General features: G+C 46.3%; 1 protein-coding gene across 2 annotated transcripts in view; it reads left to right on the forward strand.

The window, feature by feature from the left end:
• The window catches only part of LOC147642009 (protein CHROMATIN REMODELING 35-like), a 54,017-nt gene extending 37,094 nt beyond the window's left edge, over positions 1 to 16,923 (forward strand). For both annotated transcript variants that reach the window (XM_086802129.1, XM_086802127.1), the window contains exons 4-5: positions 4,067 to 4,213; positions 14,728 to 16,923. In XM_086802129.1, the coding sequence (XP_086658255.1) occupies positions 4,067 to 4,213; positions 14,728 to 16,671 (2,091 nt within the window). In that variant the 3' untranslated portion in view covers positions 16,672 to 16,923. The remainder of the gene's footprint in view (positions 1 to 4,066; positions 4,214 to 14,727) is intronic.
• Positions 16,924 to 22,271: the final 5,348 nt, after the last annotated feature.

A 22,271-nucleotide genomic window follows, 5' to 3' on the forward strand; every position in this document is an offset into this window, starting at 1 on the left:
TTTTTTCGTGGGAAAAAGGGGGGGATGGCTGCGAGGGCAGACCTGGTGCATGCTTTGACAGGTTAGTGATCCCCACGAGAGGCCGAAAACCTGGAGGGGGGTCCCGGCGAGGTAACGGTCTCTAGAAGGGGGGGCTGGGGGTGGGTTCCTCGAAGGAATAGAGGGGGGCCTATCACCATTGGGGAGCTCTTGAGATAAATGCTCAAAACGGTTCTCTAACACAACCGTATCCTCTTGGGATCCTGCCAGCTTAACATGCTTGCCGACACGGCTCGGCTCTTGACATCGATCGGCGGTCCTGCCTCGGCCGGACTAGCAGTCTGCCACTCTCCTGTGCCAGCCTTAGTCAGGGCGTGGTGCTCTGGTGCATGGGGGCATGTGTCTCGCCCACCCCTTAGGTAGGGTTTGAATTGGGGCCACGCGGGGCAGACTCTAGTGAGGTGTCCCATCTGGCGACAGATGAAACATTGGCCTCGGAGGCCAGAGTATTGAACTCTCTGCAAAATTGGGTCTCCCCGCAGACTAGGGAGCAAAATGGTTTGAGGCTCTGAGTTTGGGGAGGCGATGCAGATACCAAGGGATGGAATCCCAACCGTCCGTGCAAGAACCGAAGCGGCCGTTGGGGGGATTCCATCACCCTCCCGATAGCACCACCTTTCTCAGGGAGAAGAGGAAGGTATTCCTTCCTAAGCTGGAAAGCAGATTGTCACAGGAAAGCGTGAGATGCCAGCTAGAGGGTCGGATGCTGGGTTGAGGCCGTGTTCCCACCTCGCAAAGAAGGCCTGGGCTGTATGTAGTGCGATGGGGCTCAGCTGCATGACTCTGTTTGAAGCTGCAGGAGGCGAATCGAACTCAACCTAGTAGTAGCCACGCCCCAGAGGATGAATGTCAGAGTGATCTTTCCAGGCATGTCGAGAACGCTTGTTTGTAACAAATCCCTGAGCTGTCCGTGTGCCGCGGGTGGCTACCAACAACCTTGCATAATACCAAGGTGGAGGCCTCCAAAGAGGCAACTATTGAAGCGAGGAGCTGGAGATCCTCTTCGGAAAAAGAGAGGCAAGGGATGGCGGCCTCGGTCGTGGGTGACGGAGCGGCTGCCATGGAGGAGTCTTGGGGGTTTGAGACCAAAAGATGCTGAAACTTGCCATCGATTAAAAAAAGCCCCGAGAGCGATAAACACTTGGATGGGAAAACAAGCGAGAGGGTAAGGAGGGGGGAGCAGGCGGAAGCATGGAGGGGTGGGGGGGAAGAGGGTAAGGCAGGGAAGCAGCAGGGCTTAAGGCGAGGGCAGTTGAGGCGAGGGAGGTAAGGGGGCTGAGGTGGAAAAGGCTGGGCGGGAGATGACATCCCTGCCAGGAAGGGAGAGGCGAATGGGGAAGGGGCGCTGGAGAGGCTAGGGTGGGGGGAGGATGGAGGTGAGGGCTACAGGCGGAAGGGGGGGATGGGGCGAGGGCTTTAGACGGAAGAGGGGGAGGCAGAAGGGAGGACAGGGGCGTGGGCTGCAGATGGAAGGGGGGATGAGGGCAAGGGCTGCAGACAGAAGAGGGGGAGGCAGGATGGGGCCGTGGGCTGCCGGCGGGAGGCAGCAGCACAAGTGAGAGAATGCGCCCGGCCGCCGGGGGGGGGGGGGGGGGGGGGGGGGGGGGGGGTTCGAACAGGAGGGCGATGGCGAGAGGTTGTTCTCTATGAAGAACTTGCTGTATGTGTTAACGCACAAGTTGTAATTTCTAATTGTGCCATCCACAAATGTTTTGAAGTCACATGCCCTAGAAATTTGCAAAACATTGCATGCATATGTATCTATTGCCCTGTGCCTTTGCATAAACTTACATCGGGTAGCTTGTCCCCCTAGCTTCAATTCCTGGCCATTGTGGAGGGCTTTGTTTCCCCCTTTGGATCACCTTTACATTTTGTGCTGCTTGGATTTCTAGCACTGTTCATCCGTTTTTTACATTATTGACTTTGACAACCTGTACTAGCGTACATCACGAGATACAACTTCAAATGGTCTTATAAGAAAGAAGGTTTGACAAGATCAAGCTTACCAGAAACTTGCCAGAGTTGATACCTTTACTGTGAGGTTTGGACTCCTTAAGCCTCCTCTTATAGCAAGTTTTCTTCATGCGTTTTGGCCTCTATCTTCAATTCCAAAAGCCAATGATCAAGGGCAGCTTCATGAGTTTCTTTACGAGTTAGTGAAACATCGACATGGCTTGATGTGTGTGGTTGGCCCTTTTGTTTTCCAGAAGAATCTGAAAAAACTAATATGTAATCCTCACAAGATAGGACCGTCTTCCAGCATCAAGGAAGCATTCTAGGTTCTCATACCATTGTAACCAGGAGCACGGATCTCAAAGCCCTTAAACCATTACTTCATATAATAATTTTAAATGACCACAAAATCTACCCACACTAACAATCCAAGACCATCAACATCACACTCGGGGCCGAAGATGGGATGACCTTGCCCTTTAATGTATTTTATTACCATAAGGAGTATTTGTAGTACAATCTTGTGGGTGATCCAGAGTCAAGTGGCCAAACATGATGGACCGAGAATGAATACAATTGGAGGCAATTATCCAAACCCATAAATGGTTGCCGATGTAGAATCTTTCCAATCTCACCTCAAGAGATTACTTGCAGTCTTTCTTGCTTCCTTGGGTGAGCAGAATACCTTCAAAGTTGTGTGGGTAGCCCCAAATCAGAGATTGAAGTTCGTACACTGATATGGGCAGCGCCAATTCTGAATTTACAGCTATCACACAAGTATGGGCAGCCCCAAATCCGAACTTACAGCTTTACATGTGTGGGCAGTCCCAAACTGATCATACAGTTCTCTAGCAACCTCCAAACAGCTGAAAAGTAGCACATGGACTTTGAGCAGCAATAGGTAGGCCTAAAGTTGGACACACCTTCCCAACTATGCGAAGGTTGGAAACAATCTGGTGGGGATGGGTGGGCTGTTCATCCACTTGGTGGATGCCCTGGATGGTTTATTCAGGCCCCATTATACAATACAGGGTGATTCGTGATATTGGATGCTTGCTTGCCAGGAGAGAAGCGGTTTTTACATGCCCATCCATAGGTGGGCATGCCCACCTACGGGAGAGAAGCGGTTTTTACATGCCCACCCGTAGGTGGTTAGAACTTGTGGCTGTGGCCTCAATACCAACAAATGGCCAACGGGGATTGAACTTAGGACCTCCCCTGTCCGAGTTCTAAACCCACACAGCTGGGCCATGCAAGAAGGGCTTATCTCAGCTCATACCTTAGTCTGTGCCAAGCTCTAACACAGGTCTTAAAATATGAATCTAAGAGTCAAGTCTGTCATATTGCATTCTACTGCTAGATTTTGATAAGGATTTAGACAATAATTGGAGATGAGTAAACTGTTTCACCTATTTTTTCTTTTTGTAATACAGCAAGTTGCTTGGAGAGCATTCATGTATGGAAGAGAAAATGTTCTCTTATGGTGAGGGTAGATAGAGCTACATCCAACATCACTTAAAGTAGGTGCATGAAAGCCTTGCTCAAAATTTTAGATGTTCTATGAGGTCAGATTAGACGACATAGATTTTAGACCAGAGCCTGGTTTTTCATTCCCATCACTTTGGCCTTGGCAATGCTCACACATTTCATGCCGCCTCATTGAAAGGAGCACGCAACCTCGGAGGGGATTTATTTAAAACTGTGATTTCCTTGACTAGTAGGAGGAAGAAAAGAACCTTTTAATGACATACTATTCCTTCATTCGTATACGCTAACTCATACCGGAAAATATTTCCTATATTTCATATGCATCACATAAAGATTGTGTTTGTTATCAGAAGACATGTGTGTTTAATATCTTAAGATAATTATAAACAAGCTGCAAATGTGAAGTGAGTTTTTTTTTTGAATTCCAAAAGCTGAACCCCACAGATTTGGCCCTAGAATAACATATTATGGTAAAAAAGTTTTGAGGTCTTATGGATATTATGAAAAAACAAATTATTTGTATATAGTGGCAGGACCTATTGCCATAGGCAAGATAAAGAATCGAATCATGTCTTCTGTGTAACAGGGACAAGGAGTGAAAGAAGAGCCTGATACAAATGAGGAAGGATGCAACCACATCTTCTTTTTGAAAGATGACATGGGCCTGGTTTGTGATGCATGTGGCCTTGTCGGAAAGGATATAGAGACAATTTTTGATTTTACTTGGGGAAATGTAAGTCTTCATTCTTTGTCTGATAATGTTGATTAATATTAGATAAAATGTTGTCTTGTTCCAATCATTAAGATGTTTCAAGGTTGTCATGAAAAAAGGTAGAAAGTAAGTCAAGGGTATAATTATGCAAGATAATCCCTATTGTAGAAAGTAACAGGAAAGGATGTTACTCCAGGTACTCATAAAAGCTGTTCGTCTAGCTTTTCTGGATAAGACCCATCTTGGATCTCAGTCCAAAGAGTGCGTTGTGTGAGACCAGACAGTAGACAGAGAATCACATGGAATGTTTCAATGTGCTCAAATTTCAATAGCCTCTGGATTTAAAGCCTGCCAAGCTGTCAAACTCCCAAATTCCAATAATCTCCTAGACCAAGCCTACTGCTCAGTGTGATTGTCTGAAGGGAGAGCCAGAAACCTCTTTGAAATTCATCATATGAATGGTTTCACGAGTACAAATGCTCTGCAGTACTCTCTCAGCCTTTATGCATCTCCAAACACAATGCTGAAGGTCTCTAACAATGTAGTGCATCTAGTTCTATTTGGGGTGTGGTTGGCAAGCAGGCCACTCTCTCAGCCTCTATGCATCTCCAAACACAATGCTGAGGGTCTCTAACAATGTAGTGCATCTAGGACTATTTGGGGTGTAGTTGGCAAGCAGGCGATTATGGACAATCAACAAAATAAGAGTGTAATTTGCCGTCTTCTTCCAAAAGTCCATATTCTTGTTGATAAGAAAGCATGCATGTATTTAGTGAGCAGCAGTAGTGAGTATGAGAAGAAGATCCAGTGATCCCATTCTCATGAAGATACTGCACTTTGCTTGTGCGGTGATATGGATGGTCCCTGAATAAATACGAGCCCAAGTGATATTTCCCCAAATAGTACAGATGCACTGGGTGTCATAAATCCAAATGCCCTGTGCATCTGGCTTTCCAGATCTGCCAGGTTGTGATGCCGACGATAATCTCCCAAGCAGTGTCAAGCCTCCCCAAGGGTGGTGTGGTGAGAGAAAGGAATATCCTGTAGTGTGCACTTCTGGCGAGTCCTCTGTCAATTGTAATGGCAGTGTCATGGTCCCTTCCCTCAAAGAAAATATATGGTTCAGATTGGCAAGAGCCCCAAGTAATGATAGTGTCTCCTCAATCTGCCTCTAAGCTGAGCTATAGAGCTCCAGATCCTCTGAGCAGCTTTGCAGCCCCAAATACAACGCCGTACAGTCTCAGAGGCTATCGAACATCTATGGGAAGATGGGTTCACACCAAAGATAGCTCTCCACTGATTAACAGCAAGTCTGCCATGTACAAACAGCCAGAAAAAATGGGATATCTGATTCCTCTTATAAGAGTGCCAGAGTCGGTGCCATAAATCTCTTTCGAATCAATGGAGTAATCCCAAATCTTTTCCAGTGTGGCCTGAAGGTAAGAATCCTCTGAATCTGCCCAAGAAGCAACAGTCTGGCATTCCATACAGTGCAATTGAAGAAAGGCAAACTCTTTGAAGGGTTGGCTGCATCAATCCACTCCTACTCACCTGGAAGAAATTTGATGGGGCATCCACCATACAACATAAGGCACCGAGATCCTTGAGTCACAGACGCAAAGAGGGGGTCAATGGACCAATGCTTCCCTAAGCGACCCACTACTCTCACAGGATGGATGACAGTGTTTGGAATAAACTTATCTTGTTTTTTTGCAAGAAAGAGACTTCTATTAAGCATGAGTGAAACAAATCCTCATCCCACAGTATAGGGAGATCTCAACCAATCTGGGGCATTATGCTGCCAAGAGAGTCCCCTTGGGATGGAAGAGAAGAAAACACCATGATCCCACTCTCATAAATAGGTTGTGATTCACCTGCACGCAGATGGACCTTGTGTGCGGGCGCATATGGCCAAGTTTGTGAAGGATATCACTCCAGATGATGTTTATGCGCTGAACATCATATATATGAGTTTTGTTTTTCCGGGAGAAAGATCCTTCTATTAGTTACCAAGAAAACAGCCAGAAATGGCTACATACAAACTCGTCCTCAAATGGGAAACGAGAGTCAAGATGCATAAAAAGGGGGGAGGATGCTCTTCTCCTATGGCACTGGCCACTCTAGGAGGAGAAGGCTATCTCATACAATGGGGGGAGGGGGAAACAACCACAAAGGTGGTCTATAGTGCCAAGTGGGCTCGTCACCGCTGTCCATAAGAAAGGGACCATGACGCCAGATCCTCAGAAAGGCCTCTTGGTGCTTCCCGCATGCGGTCTGAGTGACTGCCCCCACCATTGACCATAAAGGGTATGAATGATATCAAGTTAGATGCTCCAGATGGACTTTGTTGGCGGGGTTAGGGTGCCTTCGATGGCTTTGCTGCATCGAGCTCTCCATATGTGCCACACAGCTATACTACTGCGAATCTCCCATCTCTGCCAATAACTTGGTGACTAGCAAATCTGGGATTGGCATGCAAAAATGTGAAGGTGAGAGACCTGAAGGGCAGTCCCCCACCTTCCTCCTCATATGATGTGACAAGCCGGCCCCAGTGGCCCAAGCAACTGTCCCCTAGGTAACAATACGGGTGGGGAGACCCTCCGCCAAACTTGCTGAGCCTTCGGGCAATCCCAAAGACAATGACGCTGAGACTCCTGGGGATGGCCGCATCTCAGACATAATGCTGGTCTACCCCCAATGGCCAACCACGTGCCAACTGCCAAGCTCCTATGTGCCAGTATAGCCACATGAAAAGGGTGATCTTGTGCAGCTGAAAACTATCCCACAATCGCTTCCAAAAATATGAGTGCGCGGCGGGAGCCCCTAGGACCACCGATGTCTTGTTGCTCTGCTGCTAGAATGCGCCCTACCCCTGACATCTGAGTCCTACAGCCTAGCTGTGCAGTGTAAGCAAAAAAGGGGGTGCTTTGCGTCTCCTCACTGTTCTCTACATCTTGCCATGGCCGCTCTCTTGGGTTCCATTGGAAACTCGTGAGAGGCCGGCCCTCCCACATCCATAACCGCCAGAGTCTTTTTCTAGCCGCCTTGTCTTGTGGAGGGTTGATGTGCATGAAAAACAATCACCCTCACCCTCACCCTCTATAAGGTGCATCCCCTAAGGTTCTCTTAAGAGGTGTCTGCTCTCTCCAGTCTGCCATGAAGCCCAATAGAGAAGGTGAGTAAAGTGGAGCTCTCGTTTGCTCAATGAATTGCTAGGGGTATATCGTGCTTGGTGAACACTCCCAGCCATAGGGGGGGGGGGGTGGGGGGGAGGGTTCTGGTATCGGGGCCAGCCACTATGGAGGGATAGTGGAGTCGATGTCGAGGCTAAGTCGGTCTTTGGCCTAGGTCCCACTAAGGCCTCTCTCCTCCCAGAAGGTGAAGGATGTCTAGAATACTCCGATTTTGAACGAAGCCAGTCTGTGTACCATGAATGAAGCCGGGAAGAAAGGGCTGCAGTCTCCGGCTGATGGCCTTGGCGAGGATTTTGTAGTGTTCCTTAGGAGGAGGATGGGTCTCCAGTTCCAGTCTGTCACCACCCTCCTTGGGAATCAAGTGTATCAAACCCAAAGACAACCTCTTCGGCATGGCTCCCGTGACCATCATCTCGTTGAAGGCAGCTTTGAGGCCGCCTTCCATGAGATCCCAATGACGAAGAAATAAGGAGATTGGAAGCCCGTCCTCTCTTGAGCATTTTCCCCTCGGTTATGCCATCATCGCCTTTTACAGCTCCTTAGAAGTGAAGGGGGTCAGGAGGAAAGTCCAGAGAGCGTGCGGGACCACCTCTCTCGTATGCCGCCAAACCCGCCCATGCCCACGCCCACGCCCATGCCCACGCCCATGCAGCACCTGTGAGGAAATGGAGGCACCCGTAAGAAGGGTGTTGAAGAAATCTGTGGTGATGGCTCTCACATTAAGGGGAGTCCATAACAATGGATCCATCCTGGTCTCGTAATCTGTGGATACCGTCTCTTCGCCTGTGGGCCTACAATCTCGAAGAACTCTCCAGTGACCGTGTGTCCAAAAAGAGGCTTTGGGATGATATGTACTTCACCCGCCACTCCTCGATGGATCTGAGCTGTGTACGGATGGCCACTAGTTGGCTCTTAATCCATAGGCTATGTGGTGCACTCTTTTGAAGCCGTTGCAGAGAAGCAAGACCCCTGCAACCATGCCCTCAGTGCATCTAGCCTTCCAAATGTGCCAGATTGTGATGCTAGCAATAATCTCCCATGCGGCACCGTCAACCCACTCCCTGGGTAATCCTCATGACCATATCTTTGTCATTCCCTTCAAACCTGAGTTGTAGGCTCGACTGTGTCAACCAAGCAATAGCACCAAAACAAATGTAGGCATCCCTCCTCATCATTCCAAAAAGGTGTGCTATTGCAATCCAAATCTTGTGTGCCTCCTTGTACTCCCATAAGCAATGGTAGACTGTCTCTGAAGCTCTTGCACATCTTGGACAAGCTGAGCTAGCACTAACAACCAATCTCCACTGGTTGGTGGCAAGACCACCATGTAGAGGAAGCCAAATAAAGGAGGAAATCATTGTTTCCCTGTAAGAGTGCCACAAACTTTGCCAAAAAGCTCTTTGAACGTCAAGGGTGACCCGTAAGCTTCCCATGAGGTCTAAAAGTAGGGACTCTCTAGATTTGTCCTAGAACTAGGTGTCTAGCGTTCCACACAATGTAGCTAAAGAAGGCATGCTTTTCATGGAGTCAGCACTTCGTTAGCTACCAAGGCTCTAGAGGCCAAATCAAGCTTTCTGTGACTCCAATACTGAAGTTTGCTTTTAATGCTCATGAGCACATGAGCGAATTGTTGTGTAGGTGAGATGCCAATGGCAACCTGATAGCCAAGCTATTTGGCAGTGCATCCTCTCTCAATCCAAGTAAACCCCACATCCAAACCCCAATATGCCTGCGGAGAGTCACTAGTCCAAAAATCTTGGTGATTTGTGCCAATTGATGGTGGTGCCTGCTGCCAAACAAAACATTTCCAAGGCAGTGCGAAAAGCACAGAGGCATGCCTGTGAGGCCTCCAAAAACATAGCAATATCATGTGCTAACTCTGAGTCCAGTAACTCTTCCTCTGTGCGCAGAGGCAGCCTAAGGCCCGAAACCCCTAGTCTAACCCTAAGAAACCTTCTCATAGCCTCTGCTACTATAAGGTAAAGTAGTGGAGCTAAGGGGCATCCCTACCTCATGGAACGGGAGATTTGAAAGCGCTCTCCATGCCCACCGCATGCCAAAACTGTGCTATGGGCCTCCCTTTACATGCAAGAGACCCCTCTGATCCACTCCTCGGAGAAACCCATCGGTGCTATAATGCCTTCCAGGAAGTCCCAATCCACTTTGTCATAAGCTTTTTGAAAGTCTCGCAAGAGAACGATGACGGGTTGTTGGCTGGATTTAGCCCACTCCATAGCTTCCCAGTATGAAAAGATATTACCAAAAATACTCCTTCCTTGGAGGAAACCATTCTGTGTATCATGAATAACCCTCTGAAGAACAGGCTGAAGTCTCGTACTCACTACATTTGCTAAGATTTTCACATGTGGCAAGCCCAAGAAGTATTGGCTATCTCCATTGATCACTTCTATGGCATCAAAGTTCATGAATATGTTAACCACCAAGCTTTGAATCCAATCACCCATGTACATGGTTCACAACAAGCCACCTAATTGCTTCATTAATAACATACTTAACAAGAGATTTAAGAGATGGAGACATAAACTTCCCCTTCTCTGCTCCTCCACAACCAACTTGGGAATCGGCACTATCTGGTGACTCTCCAGCCCCCTAGCATGATACCTGTACTCCACCCTCCTCTCCTCTATGGATCTAATCTCTGTGCGAGCGGTGGCGAGCTAACTCTCGATCCACTGGCTATCCGGGGACCTCTCTTGAAGCCGCTGTAAAGAGGCAAGACTCCTCAAACTCCTCTCCTGCTCCCAGAAACCCTCTAATCTGCTCTGGGCTGCCTCTTGCAAGAAACTGCTGATCTCCCCTAAACCCTCATCCAATGTGCACGTAGCCGAGCCTGAAAAAAAATCTAATCTTGCCCATATCTGCTCTATCCTGCTGCATATATCGGGGTCCTGAATGAGGCTGTCCAGAATCCTCGAGCTCACATGCCTATCATGGCTCTAGGGGCCTTCTAAGGACAAAATAACCTGGGTGTGATAAAAAAGGAAGTACCTGCCAAAATACCAATCATACCCCCTCGGCTGCAAGCCCACTCATCAACATTAAACCTTTCAAGTCTAGAGAGGCTGGGGCCGGTGCTGCTCCTATCCGATCTCGAGAAGCAAAGGCTCTCAGGGCTATGCCCAAACTCTGGAAGATGCCAAGGGTCCTGTCCCCTGACTGCAAGAATCATCTCCTCCCAGGCTGAGTACTTTGCTCCTGAAACTGTGGCCCTGCCACCTCCAAGCTTGTCCTTTGCTGCCTCAATCATGTTAAAGTCACTGCCCAAGCACCAAAAGTTAGCCTGAGGGAGGGCTTGCCGTATTGAGCTCCAGAAGAGGGTTCTACCTACAGTAGCGTTTGGAGCATAGATGTTGAGGAAGCCAACGCTATCCTCTCCAATAGTAATGGTAATCCACTATGCCCGACACTAGGACAATGACTTTTGAGCCCGTCACTGCCGGCAACAGTTGCTCATTGATAGAAATACACACCCCTCCTTGCGTCCCTGAGGGGCTGAAGGATGGGGACCACAAAGTATGACTCCTGCCTGGAAGAATCTTCCTGCATCTGCGGGTGCGCCCCTCTGAGGGATGATGCTCTTGGAGGAAAAGAATGTCTATGGGTCCCCCCACTATGGCCTTTTGAAGCTCACCTCGTAGGATATCTCGTCTCTGAAAGCACTTAGGCCTCCCTAAACCTTGAATGTTCCATGAAACAATCCGCATATCAATCTTGGTGTGATGCGGCACTAGCGGAACTGCCCTCCACTCCAAGAGTCTTGGGCGAGGGTTTAGATGGGGAATAATCACAATCCGTGCGGGGGCAAAGGCGTGGCAGGTGGGCATTAATCCTGTCCTCCATGTGATGTCACTCTGTATGAGCACGTGCATATGCATGCTCCAGACTCCATCAATCTTAGTAAAGGTATTTGTAAGAGGGGGGAAGAGGTACTGCAGTAGAGGTATGCATGAACACAAAGAGCATCACCTCTAGGCTGGAGACTACCATCTCTCTGTCCTGGCCTCAATGGGCTGAACCTCCTAGCTCCATCCTAGCGAGAGGCCAAAAATGGGTGAGAATGTCAGTGATGCGGAGATCGTGGAGAGGGTGGGAGAGCTCAACTGCCTGACCCTGAATGGCAGTTGCCACTAACTGAGGATCCCACTCTGTCCGTGGGGCTGCACTGAAGGGGAAAGAAAAGATCATTGCGCCATTATCTGGCGTAGAGGGCTTGGAGTGGTGAAAAACCACACATACCTGAACAGGTGCTATTGTCTCCTCAAACATGTCAGTCCCTTCCGTCGACAGACACCGGAAGAAACTGTAGTCCACAAATTGTCACAGGATCTTGGGGGCCCCACATGGGGACTCTGGCGGGAGAGCTCTCACTCGGGAGGCAGCGATGGTCATCTCTACCGGATCAGAGAATCGGTGAATCAAGCGACGGACTGATCTCGTTGGTTGCCTCCGCACCGGGTCAAGGGCTACTGGGGGGCGACGAGAGTGTTCTGGAGAGGCAGATGGTTTGGGGGGGGGGGGGGGGTGCTTGGATGATTAAGGAGGGGAGGAGAGGGAGGAGGTGGGGGAGGCGGAGGCGTGAGAGGTCGGAGGAGAGGTGGGAGGTGGGGGAGGCGGAGGCGCGAGAGGTCGGAGGGGAGGAACCACCGGAGGCGGTCTCGTGGACTGCTGCCGAGGGCAAGCTCTAGCTAAGTCACCCATCTGTCCGCAAATGAAGCATTGGCTTGGGAGGCTAGAATACTCCACGCGTTGCTGTATGGAGTCCCCTCGGAGGTTAGGAATAGAAATACAATGCGGTATTGACTCCGGCGAGGCCACACATATGCGGAGGGATGGAATCCCAGCTGCCCTTGTGAGGGCCGAGGTAGCGGTTGGGGGGGGGGGGGGGGGGGTCCATCACTCTCCTAATGGCACCACAAATCATTGGGAGAAGAGGAAGGTACTCCTTCCTAAGGCCTGGGAAGCAAACTGTCATTGGGAAGCCCGAAACGCCAGTCAATGGATCAGACGCAAGATTGAAGCCATGCTGCCACCGAGCAAAGGCGGTCTGTGCCATACGCCATGCAAGGGGACTTAGTTGCATGACTCGGTCTGACGCCGATGGCGAGTCGAACTCCACCTGCGCCCCAGCGGCGGGTGAATATCGATGATCTTTGCAAGTTCGCCAATGAGGTTGGCTTGAAAAAGATCCCTGAGTTGTCTGCGTAGGGTGGCTACCAATAATTTTGCAGACCAGGGTGGAAGCCTCATGTGAGGCAACAATCGTGGCAAGAACCTGGAGATCCGCTTTGGAGAAGGAAATGCAAGCAATGGCAGCTTCGGTCGGGGGTGATGGAGCGGTTGCCATGGAGTCCTCCTGAGGGTGAAGACCAAAGAGGTGTGCAATCGCAGAGACCAAACCCTCTGTGCTTCCCTGCATTCCCATAAACAATGGTAAACTGACTCCGAAACTCCTTCACATCTAGGGCATGCTAGGCAAGCACCAGTAACAGACCTCCACTGATTGGTGGCTAGACCACCATGAAGAGAAACCCAGATAAAGGAGGAAATCTGTGGTTTCCTATAAGAATGCCACAAACTCCGCCAAAATACCCTCTGAATGTCACTTGAAATGCTGTAAGATTCCCAATGGGGTCTAAGAGTAGGGACACTCTGAATGTGTCCCAAGATAAGATGTCTGGCATTCCGCACCGTATAATTGAAAAAAGCCATGCTTTTCAAAGGGTTACAAGCATCCTTCCACTCCCACTCACCGGGGTCCCAATGCAAATGTCTGATAGGGCAGCCACCATACAACCAAAGGCTAACACTCTTTGTGACTTTAATGTTATCAAGTCTTGGCAGCAATGGAAACTCCAACCTTTGGGCATTGGATGATTACTCAGGCTAAGGTTATATTTGGATGCTTAGAGAGGCGCATTCCTAGATGCCCATTTTCCATGAAATTGATTCAAGATTGGCAGACTGTGATGGCTCAAATGAAATGGTCTGGTAGACCTCCTGATCATGGAAACTCCCTTCACACAGAGAGCATTCATTGGATTTGTGCATGTCAGCAACCTCTTGCTCTTTTACAGCCGAGAAAAGTTTATTTTCTTTCTACCAAAGCAGTCAGATATGTATAGGATGTGATGAATGACAAGGGCTATGTACTTTCTTTTCTATGACACTTTACAATCTAGGTCTACATCACAGACCAATATGGCGAACCATAGCTTCTTTATTACATGATTTTCAGCCTGTACCTCCTCTAGAATTGAGTCATAGCCTAAAAGATTGGATATTGGTGGGTCAAAATGCAGGCTGCCATGCAGTGCCCTTTCACAATCTGACTACAGCCAGTGCATACAAATTGCTTCTTCCTCCACCTTGGATAGAGGCTCATGGAAACTCACTATGGCACATTAACAAGCCTTTTGGCTGGTGTAGGGTCTCTCTCTCGAAGATGTGGAAGAGTAAATTCCCCCTCAAACAGAAAGTCTTCTTTTGGAGATGCCTCATTGGTGCTTTACCGGTTGGTTTTTTGGCCGAAAGACTTATTGCTCCTACATCTTGTAGAAGATGTTCACATCCATGTGAGAGAGTCTGTCATCTTCTATGGTGTTGTGCTTGTTCTCGTGCTCTTCTAGACAGGACACCTTTGTGCGAGATTTTCGGTGGACTAGATTTTGGTCCCTATGGTCCATTTATCATGCAAGAAATCAGTTGATCTTTGCCACACAAGATATTCCCTGTTTTGCTTTCTTTAGAAGATCCCTTCTTTTATCTCTTCGGGATTCTTTTGACCTTGGAGATCTTCCCTTGAACCAGCTACAAGTGTTCTTTGATTGCTTTTGAATTTCAGCTATCTCAAAGTTAGATAGTTGGGCATGTAACTTACCTCATGTTTTCTGTATTTTGATTGTGGGTTTTCTCCTCTACTTGGAAGTTTCCCACTAGTAATATAACGTATTACAAACAAAAATAAAAATAAAATAAAATCGTATATTGACTCTTCCCTATTGATGGTTATTCATGCCTCATGGTGCGTAATGCCAGGTTGCTCATGCTTGGACACACCCAGCAGAGAGTTCCCGCAATGAAATATATGCATCCTCTATCCATAGCCCTCAAATCTGCATAGTTCCAGTTAATCCTAGCATGAGTTCTTTCTTTAGATAAGACCAAGAAATTGAATCCCTCCTTCATTTTCAAGTGTTATATTATTCTCCCTTTTGTCTTGTGATCATTTTTATTTACAGTGTTCCTATATTATAGGTTGGATTGTGCCATGTTGTGGAAACAATGTCATTTTTCCTAGAATGTTGGTTTTTTATGAGACAGGTACAAAAAAGGAAGCAAAGCATTAAACGGGAACTTCTCAAAATCCAACTATATGCAGCTTCAGAGGAAAAACCGATTGGTGTGGAAGATCAACAAGTCAGAAAACGAGACCTTCAAAGCCTTATCCTGCATCCACATTTCAGAGCTAAAATGCATGAGCATCAGATTGATGGGTTCAACTTCTTAGAGAAAAACATAGTCAGCGAGGAGCTTGGCGGCTGTATCTTGGCACATGCGCCCGGAACGGGGAAGTCATTTCTCATAATAGCTTTTTTGCACAGCTTTTTGCAAGCATATCCTGAAGAGAGGGCTATGATAATGGCTCCTAAGGGGATGCTTCTCCCTTGGGTCAGGGAATTCAAAAAGTGGAAGGTTGAAGACATCCCATTGGTGAATCTTTATGAGAACAGTAGCTCATGGCAATCTGTCATGGACCTGAATGAGCATGGTAATGCTACTCAAGATACCAATTCAGGGAACCAACTCAAGCTATATCAGCTACAAAGAATTAAAGAATGGCAGATGAAGAAGAGCATTCTGTTTGTAAGCTACCCTCACTTCTCTCACTTGGTTAAGCATGACACTGGGACTGCTCTCATTATGGAAACCAAAAGACTTCTATTGGAAGTTCCTGGGCTTCTTATTTTGGATGAAGGCCATACTAGCCGAACCAGTGACACCATTATCCTCAAAAGTCTCATGCATGTCCGCACCAAGAGGCGTATACTGCTGTCAGGAACATTATTCCAAAACAACTTTGAGGAGCTGTTCAACCTTTTCAAACTCGTCCGGCCAGATTTCATGAGCATGAAACCGGAGTGTGTGAAAAGCTTGCTGGAACCTCTAGTCAATAATCAGGGTTCAAAGGATTTCCGCATGTACACGAAGCTTTTTGATGCCAAGTCACATGGCGAGAGGCAGCCTGCAGAGATATTAGAGCAGAAGATTTTCGTGGACTTCTTGGGGGAGAAAATCCAGTTTGGGAGTGCTGAGGAACAGAATGACACACTTGGATTGCTCCATGAGCTTACAGAGCCATTCATACACTGGCACAAAGGGCAGGTTCTAGAGGAGTTACCAGGCTTGGTTGATTTCACCATCTTTCTAAGTCTGACCCCAGCACAGGAAGTGGCCTTTGCTTCACTGGAGAGCCAGGGTTTAAAGAACATGGACAAAGAAAAGCGGTCTGCACTTGCTAATGTTCATCCATCATTGCTGAAGATAAAAATGGATTCAACACAAGCTTCTCAGCTCAATGAAGATCCTGCTTGTGTTGCCGTGGGCATGGATCCATGTGCATCTGTTGTAGATGGCAGCAATCCAAGCATAACAACTAGTGAGGATCCGAGCCATGGCGCCAAAACAAGATTTGTCTTAGACATGATAGCTCTGTGCAATCACTTGAATGAGAAGGTGCTGGTCTTCAGCCAATACCTATCACCACTCTCTCTTCTTCAGAAGCTCTTCAATAGGCTTTGGGGATGGTTTGAGAATCAGCAAATGTTGAGGCTTGATGGTAACATTTCCCCTGAGAGTAGGGAACGCATCATCGAGAAGTTCAATAATGGCACGGAGTCTCGGGTTTTGTTAGCATCTATCAGAGCTTGTGGTGAAGGTGTGTCTCTTGTGGGTGCTTCAAGAGTTATCTTTCTGGACATAAATTGGAATCCTGCAGTCACCCAGCAAGCAATCAGTCGTGCGTTTCGGATTGGGCAGTGCAAAAGAGTCTTTGCTTACCACTTGGTAGGAGCAGGAACCTTGGATGAGGAGATCCAGCGGGTTGCGTCTAAAAAAGAATGGCTTGCAAAGGTGATCTCGCAGGCTAGCTTAGGTACACATTTTGATTCGAGCTCTTATGAAGTGGATCCTCAGCTAGAAGATCAGCTGTTTGAAAGCGCAGATTTGAATAAGCTGGTGAAAAAATGCTTCCGCAAAGCTTTTTGACTGATACGTTCTACATGCAGATGTAGATAGTGTGACTCTTACAACATGTAGTGCAGGATGCCACAATGTGGCTAAACCTTTGATGGCTTGTATGTACCTATATACAAGGATATGCAGCGTTTGTGTCCTGATCATAAGTATCATGTCCTATGCCAGATTTGTTTTTTGAACCAATAGATGGCATTGCAAGATGCATTCCATCTTCACAAGCAAGTTAAATGAATATGAGGAGCTAATAGCTTATTCTATGCATTCATGGCATCAACCACAATCTGCATCCATTACAACTGCTTAAATACTCTCCAATTGCTTTTCCAAATTCTACAGCTCATATGATGTTGAGCAAAAACTATAAAAGATATGAACTAGAATGCTTGTGCTCTTCTTTGAACAGAAGTTAACATATTTTTAGTTTGACATTTTGATTGGCTATTGAGAATGCACGCATCATATTTCTTCAAAGCTTAAGACTCTCCTGGTAATTATTTTATAATAACCGTTTCTTTTCCCAAAACAAGAAGTGTAAGTAAAAGACTAGACCCTCCTCCCGAGAGAGAGAGAGAGAGAGAGAGAGAGAGAGAGAGAGAGGAGACCCAAAAGGGGTTTAAATTTTGTGAGCTTTGCAGAAAGCTTAAGCTAATTCAAACTTAACCACAAAGTAAAGCACTAAGCTGAAGATGTAATAGAACAAATGTTCTTACTAAAACAAAGTACTAAACTTGATTAGCCATGCTAATGAGACCAAGCATAATGGAGGCTCGCCTCAAGCATAGTTAGGTAGACTTAATGAGCTACTTAATCACCAACATTAACACAAGACTGAGAATCTTGAACAACACTCAATGAGCATAGTTAGCTAGACTTAATGAGCTACTTAATCACCAACATTAACACAAGACTGAGAATCTTGAACAACACTCAATGAGCATTGCAAGAGTCAAATCTTCCACAACGGATCACTAAGAATGTTTTACCACAAAAGGTGCAACAAGCCCAATAGCTTTGTATTACTATGTAAAGCTCACAAAGAGCTTGATGGTTTGTATATAGTGAGAAGATAAGATGCCACCTAGATAAGACCTCCACAAGCTCCACTACATGCTCCCCTATCACCTCATCCATACAAAGTAACCATGGGTTATCTTCATAGAACATGGTTAGCTCTATACCTTCCAAAGATTAAAACCATGTTCACTAAGGTTCTCCATACAATACATGATGGAGATCAACAATATTCTCAACACCGTTCCTTGATTTTGAGGCTGTGTAATAAGAGAGAACAATCCACTAAGGACTTCTACTATGAGTTACATTTTAAAAAAATGCCTACTGGCTTTAAATGACAAAGATACAAGAAATGTTTTGAAAAGAATTGTCCTCGGAGTAGTTTGCTTGTAAAGATGACTCCTCTTTTTCCTTGCCTTTCTCCTTATTTTTCTTCTCTTCGTCTTTCTTCTTTTTGAAACAATCTTCAATTGCATGGTCCTTCTTGCATATTCATAGCAAGATCTTCTTTTTGAAATAATCTTTAATTACATGTCCAGTAATAGCAAGATCTATGAGATTTTGGCTTCTTTTTCTCCATTATGACAGCATGCTCCCCTGCACCCACCCAATAGAGTTATTGTTGATGAAAAGTTGTTGGTGTCTATCCTTTCTTCTTCCAAGATCAAGAAGGCCACTGAGATAAGGGTTAAGTTGGGTTGATTTGCAATGGTTGACACACGCTGCTCATAGGAAGGTGCCTACTAGACAGTAGTAAAAAAACTGCTCTTCCTCATCAATATTGACCCTAGCTCTAGTAAGTTGGTCAATAAGGCTCCTAATGTTGCTAGTATGAGTAGGAATATTAGGATTTTTTCTTCTTTCTCCACCTATAAAGCTTTTTTCTAAGAAAAAGCCTTGTATTAGCATTTGCAAAGATTGCTTTGAGCCTTGTCCATACTTCAATTGAGCTTTTTGAAGAGCTCGCTTGAGGAAATTGACTATCATTTAACCCACTGATGAGATGAGAGTGTAGATGAAGATGATTTGAGCAAAGAGAGAGAGAGAGAGAGAGAGAGAGAGAGAGAGAGAGAGAGAGAGAGAGAGAGAGAGATGGAAAGATTAAGACATGGTGACTTGGTGCATAGACATGTACAGGTGGAAGATTTAGAGAGAGAGTTGTTGCACATTACAACAATGATTGTATTATGATGAGACTTTCACCATGCACAATGCTTTATATAAACCCCAAGACCACTGGACACTAACAAATCCTCCTTCAGAGTGAAGAAGTGCCATCTAAGAGAGACATCTTCAATATGATGATTTGGGCTCTTCATATTGTAATCATGTGGTGATACAAAAGAACACGATGATGCCAACACCTAAAACTCTCATGTTAGGCTAGATACAAGAGCTTGATCATACATAATGCCTACATGAGTCTATCCATAGATAATTCTTCCTGGCTCTAACTAAGCCTTTTATAGAAACAAGGCTTACAAAAAATACATCCAAAATTTGGGGGACTTTTCAAGCAGATAACCCATGACTACAAAAAATCAGATTTTGGGAGACATCTCAGGCAAAGGACCCATGACTCATACATAACTGGAAGATGATTTTGTAAGTTTGAAATGATGCCTTTGCCAAGTTGACACTTGAGCCATCGTTGTAGGCTAGGGGGAGCCAAGGCAGAGTACCTGTTAATTGCTCGTCCCTAAATTTTTATTGGTGTTGCATGGTCCATTTGATGCAGATGGCTTTCTTGTGAAAAACCCCCCAAAAAATTGTCGGTGCAAGGTCTTCAATTTGATGATTTTCTTAACATTTGAGAGAAGCTTCAAATTCTTAATGGGGTGAAAGCTGCAATAGGCTAACTTTGCCCTAATTTTTGAAAAGCCCCAATTTCTTGTGGCTCTAGGAGCTTCAATTTGTTAATTTTTTTCATAAATTTTGGGGAAAGCCCCAAATTTTTGCTGAGGTAATGCCTCATATGTGTGGTGATCTCTAAATCTTCTGAAGCAGATGTGAATATGCAAGTTGATTTATGAGAATGATGAAGACGGGCTTGCTATAGGTATAAGTGTGTGATGTTTCTATTGATCTCCAAATCTTCTAAAGTAGATGTGAATATGCAAGTTGATTTATGAGAATGATGAAGACGGGCTTGTTATAGCTATAAGCGTGACGAAGAGATGACCTAGTTAGGGTGGTGTTTATACGCTAAAAAAATACATGTCGGAGATAGTGGGGACAACCCATGATGAAGAGGTGACATGTGTGGCTACTTACAATAGGGGACATCCTATAATGATGAAGAAGTGATAAAGAGAAGCGCTTAGCTGTGTTCATATAGCGCTTGTCACACTAGGGTTTGTGACACTGATTGTGTCACAGATTCACTCTGTGGAAGTATGCCTCTAGGAGGAGCTACTACTTGGTTAGGGAGACATGAAGCTACACTGCCCCGCTCCACTACGCACTCACACACTCTAGCAAGACACTCTGCTTGATGTGCAACGAAGAGAGTGACCAACGGACAATTGGCAAGACGACACTTCCGTAAAACACACTTGAAGGAAAGAGACACACAAAGCTATAGAGACAAAGAAGAAAAAGAACAACTGCATTCATTCACTAAATTGATTGATCCCCTAGGTAGTCCCAAGTTTGCTCATTTATACAAGTGGTCCACAACCACCGTTTAAGTAGGTACATCGTTTAAGCCATGAAGTGCTCCCGCAACCACTGAACGTGGAGCGTAATTCCTTGTGCAACCTACCAATATTAGAGATCCATGCAATGCAACATTGATTGCCAACATTAGAAACATGTCACCGCTTGGCTAATGGTGTATAAGTGGCGGTCCTCCAAGGTAAAAGATGGACCAATGCCATGACACGTGTAGCTAAGGGAGAGGTTGATCATAGGTAGGTACTTCCATTAATGAATCACCAGCTTGGAGTGCCACTTGTCACTCGTTATAACAGCTAGACGGTTGGTTCTTAGACATCCGAGTTGAATGCACCGAGAAGCGGTTGTTAAGGAGAGGGGAGGCAACACAGACCAAGCTGTGGAAGAGATTGAAAGAGACCACCGAGGGCGATCATGGGGTACATAATGTTTTTTAAAAAATTCAACAAGAAATCTGCATATAATAATGGCATGTACAATGATGATGAAATTGTCCCCAAAAAATGAAACTAGACGGTGCAGGAGTAATGAGATGACTGCACTAGAGTGGGGGGCACCGGAACCGGAGTGCTCACGGCAGAGGATAATCCAGGGGAGATGGTACTACCACTCGGAGTGGCACCCTGGCGAGGGGGATGGAAGGGTGAAGAGGCCACCAAGAGCATATTGAAGAGTGTGTTGGATGGCATTGAATAGGGCCACCTAGTAGTGGAGGGTGGGAAGATCAGCGACAAGGAAAGAAAGGCAGTTCTGTGACACTCTGCAATGCCATAACCTGTTGATCTCGATGGTCTGCGCATGGGAGAGTTGTTCCTATAATGTGGTGACCAATTGTTGCAGGTGAGTCTTGGAAGATCTTGCCTAGGTGATTTCCGTTTGGAGGGGCCATGAGGGGGGTGGCATGATGCTGCTCCACAGTGGTGATGGACACGGCCTGATCATGGGCTTATGAACAAGATGAGGGCTTGAAGACAGTTGAGAGAGGCTATGGATGAGTTGAATGTTGTAAGTGGGGTAGGAGAGGGCAGAGATGACTGAGGCTCCAAGGTGGGGATAGGTTATGTGGTAGTGGTGTTGGGTGGGGTAGGGGTGGAAGATAGGGTGAGGAGGATGACGGGACCGAGGAAAGGGGTGCCAGAGTACCTACGAACGCATGGAGGGATCGGCATTAGATGCATGTGTGCATAAAACATTTTTCCCAACAATTCAAAAAAAACCTTCAACCTCAAAACCTCAAATTTTGGTAGGTTTTTTTCTAAATTTTAAAGGTTTTTAGTAAAATTATGACTAAAATTCCTTGAAATTTGTAGGTTTTTAGGAATTGTTATTTTAAAATTTGAAGGTTATTTTTCAAAATTTGTCATTCACCTAACACTAAACCTCGGTTTGTGAACAGTGATGGGAAGTGTTGAGGAGCTGTTGAAGGTAGGACAAGAAGTTGGTTCTATAGGCAAACAAAACTGAGAACTGTTGAGATTCCGATAGTGAGTCGTGAAGCGCCTACACTAGGGAGGATGGTGTCATGGAGAAGATGTGCAAAGGGATATGGGCGGATGGTGTAGACACAGAAAAAAGCTTTGGTGGTCGGGGCAAATTGGAGAGGGCACAATGGCTAAGGAGGCGGTTGACGAAAGAGGAAGTAATGATGGAAGAGGACATAACGGTGGTGAAGGTTAGAGGTTTGGGGTGAGGAAGGGCTACCTGTGAGGGGATTAGTGATGTGATTGGGCTTTCCTGGAAGGAACCGTCGCATCTGTATTCAATTCACACTGAAAGATGTAGAAGCAGTTGGGTTGGAAATTTGAGAAAGCCTTTATCCGCCGCAGACTGCTCAACTGGGTAAGCGATACTCCTATGTGGAGGGTGGATGGGTGTGTTGGGCCGATGATGATGGAGAGCTCGGAGGCTGAAGCGGAGAT

The sequence above is a fragment of the Cibotium barometz genome, chromosome 1 (assembly GCF_041138505.1).
Source record: "Cibotium barometz isolate CiBa-2024 chromosome 1, ASM4113850v1, whole genome shotgun sequence".
Taxonomy (NCBI): Eukaryota; Viridiplantae; Streptophyta; class Polypodiopsida; order Cyatheales; family Cibotiaceae; genus Cibotium; species Cibotium barometz.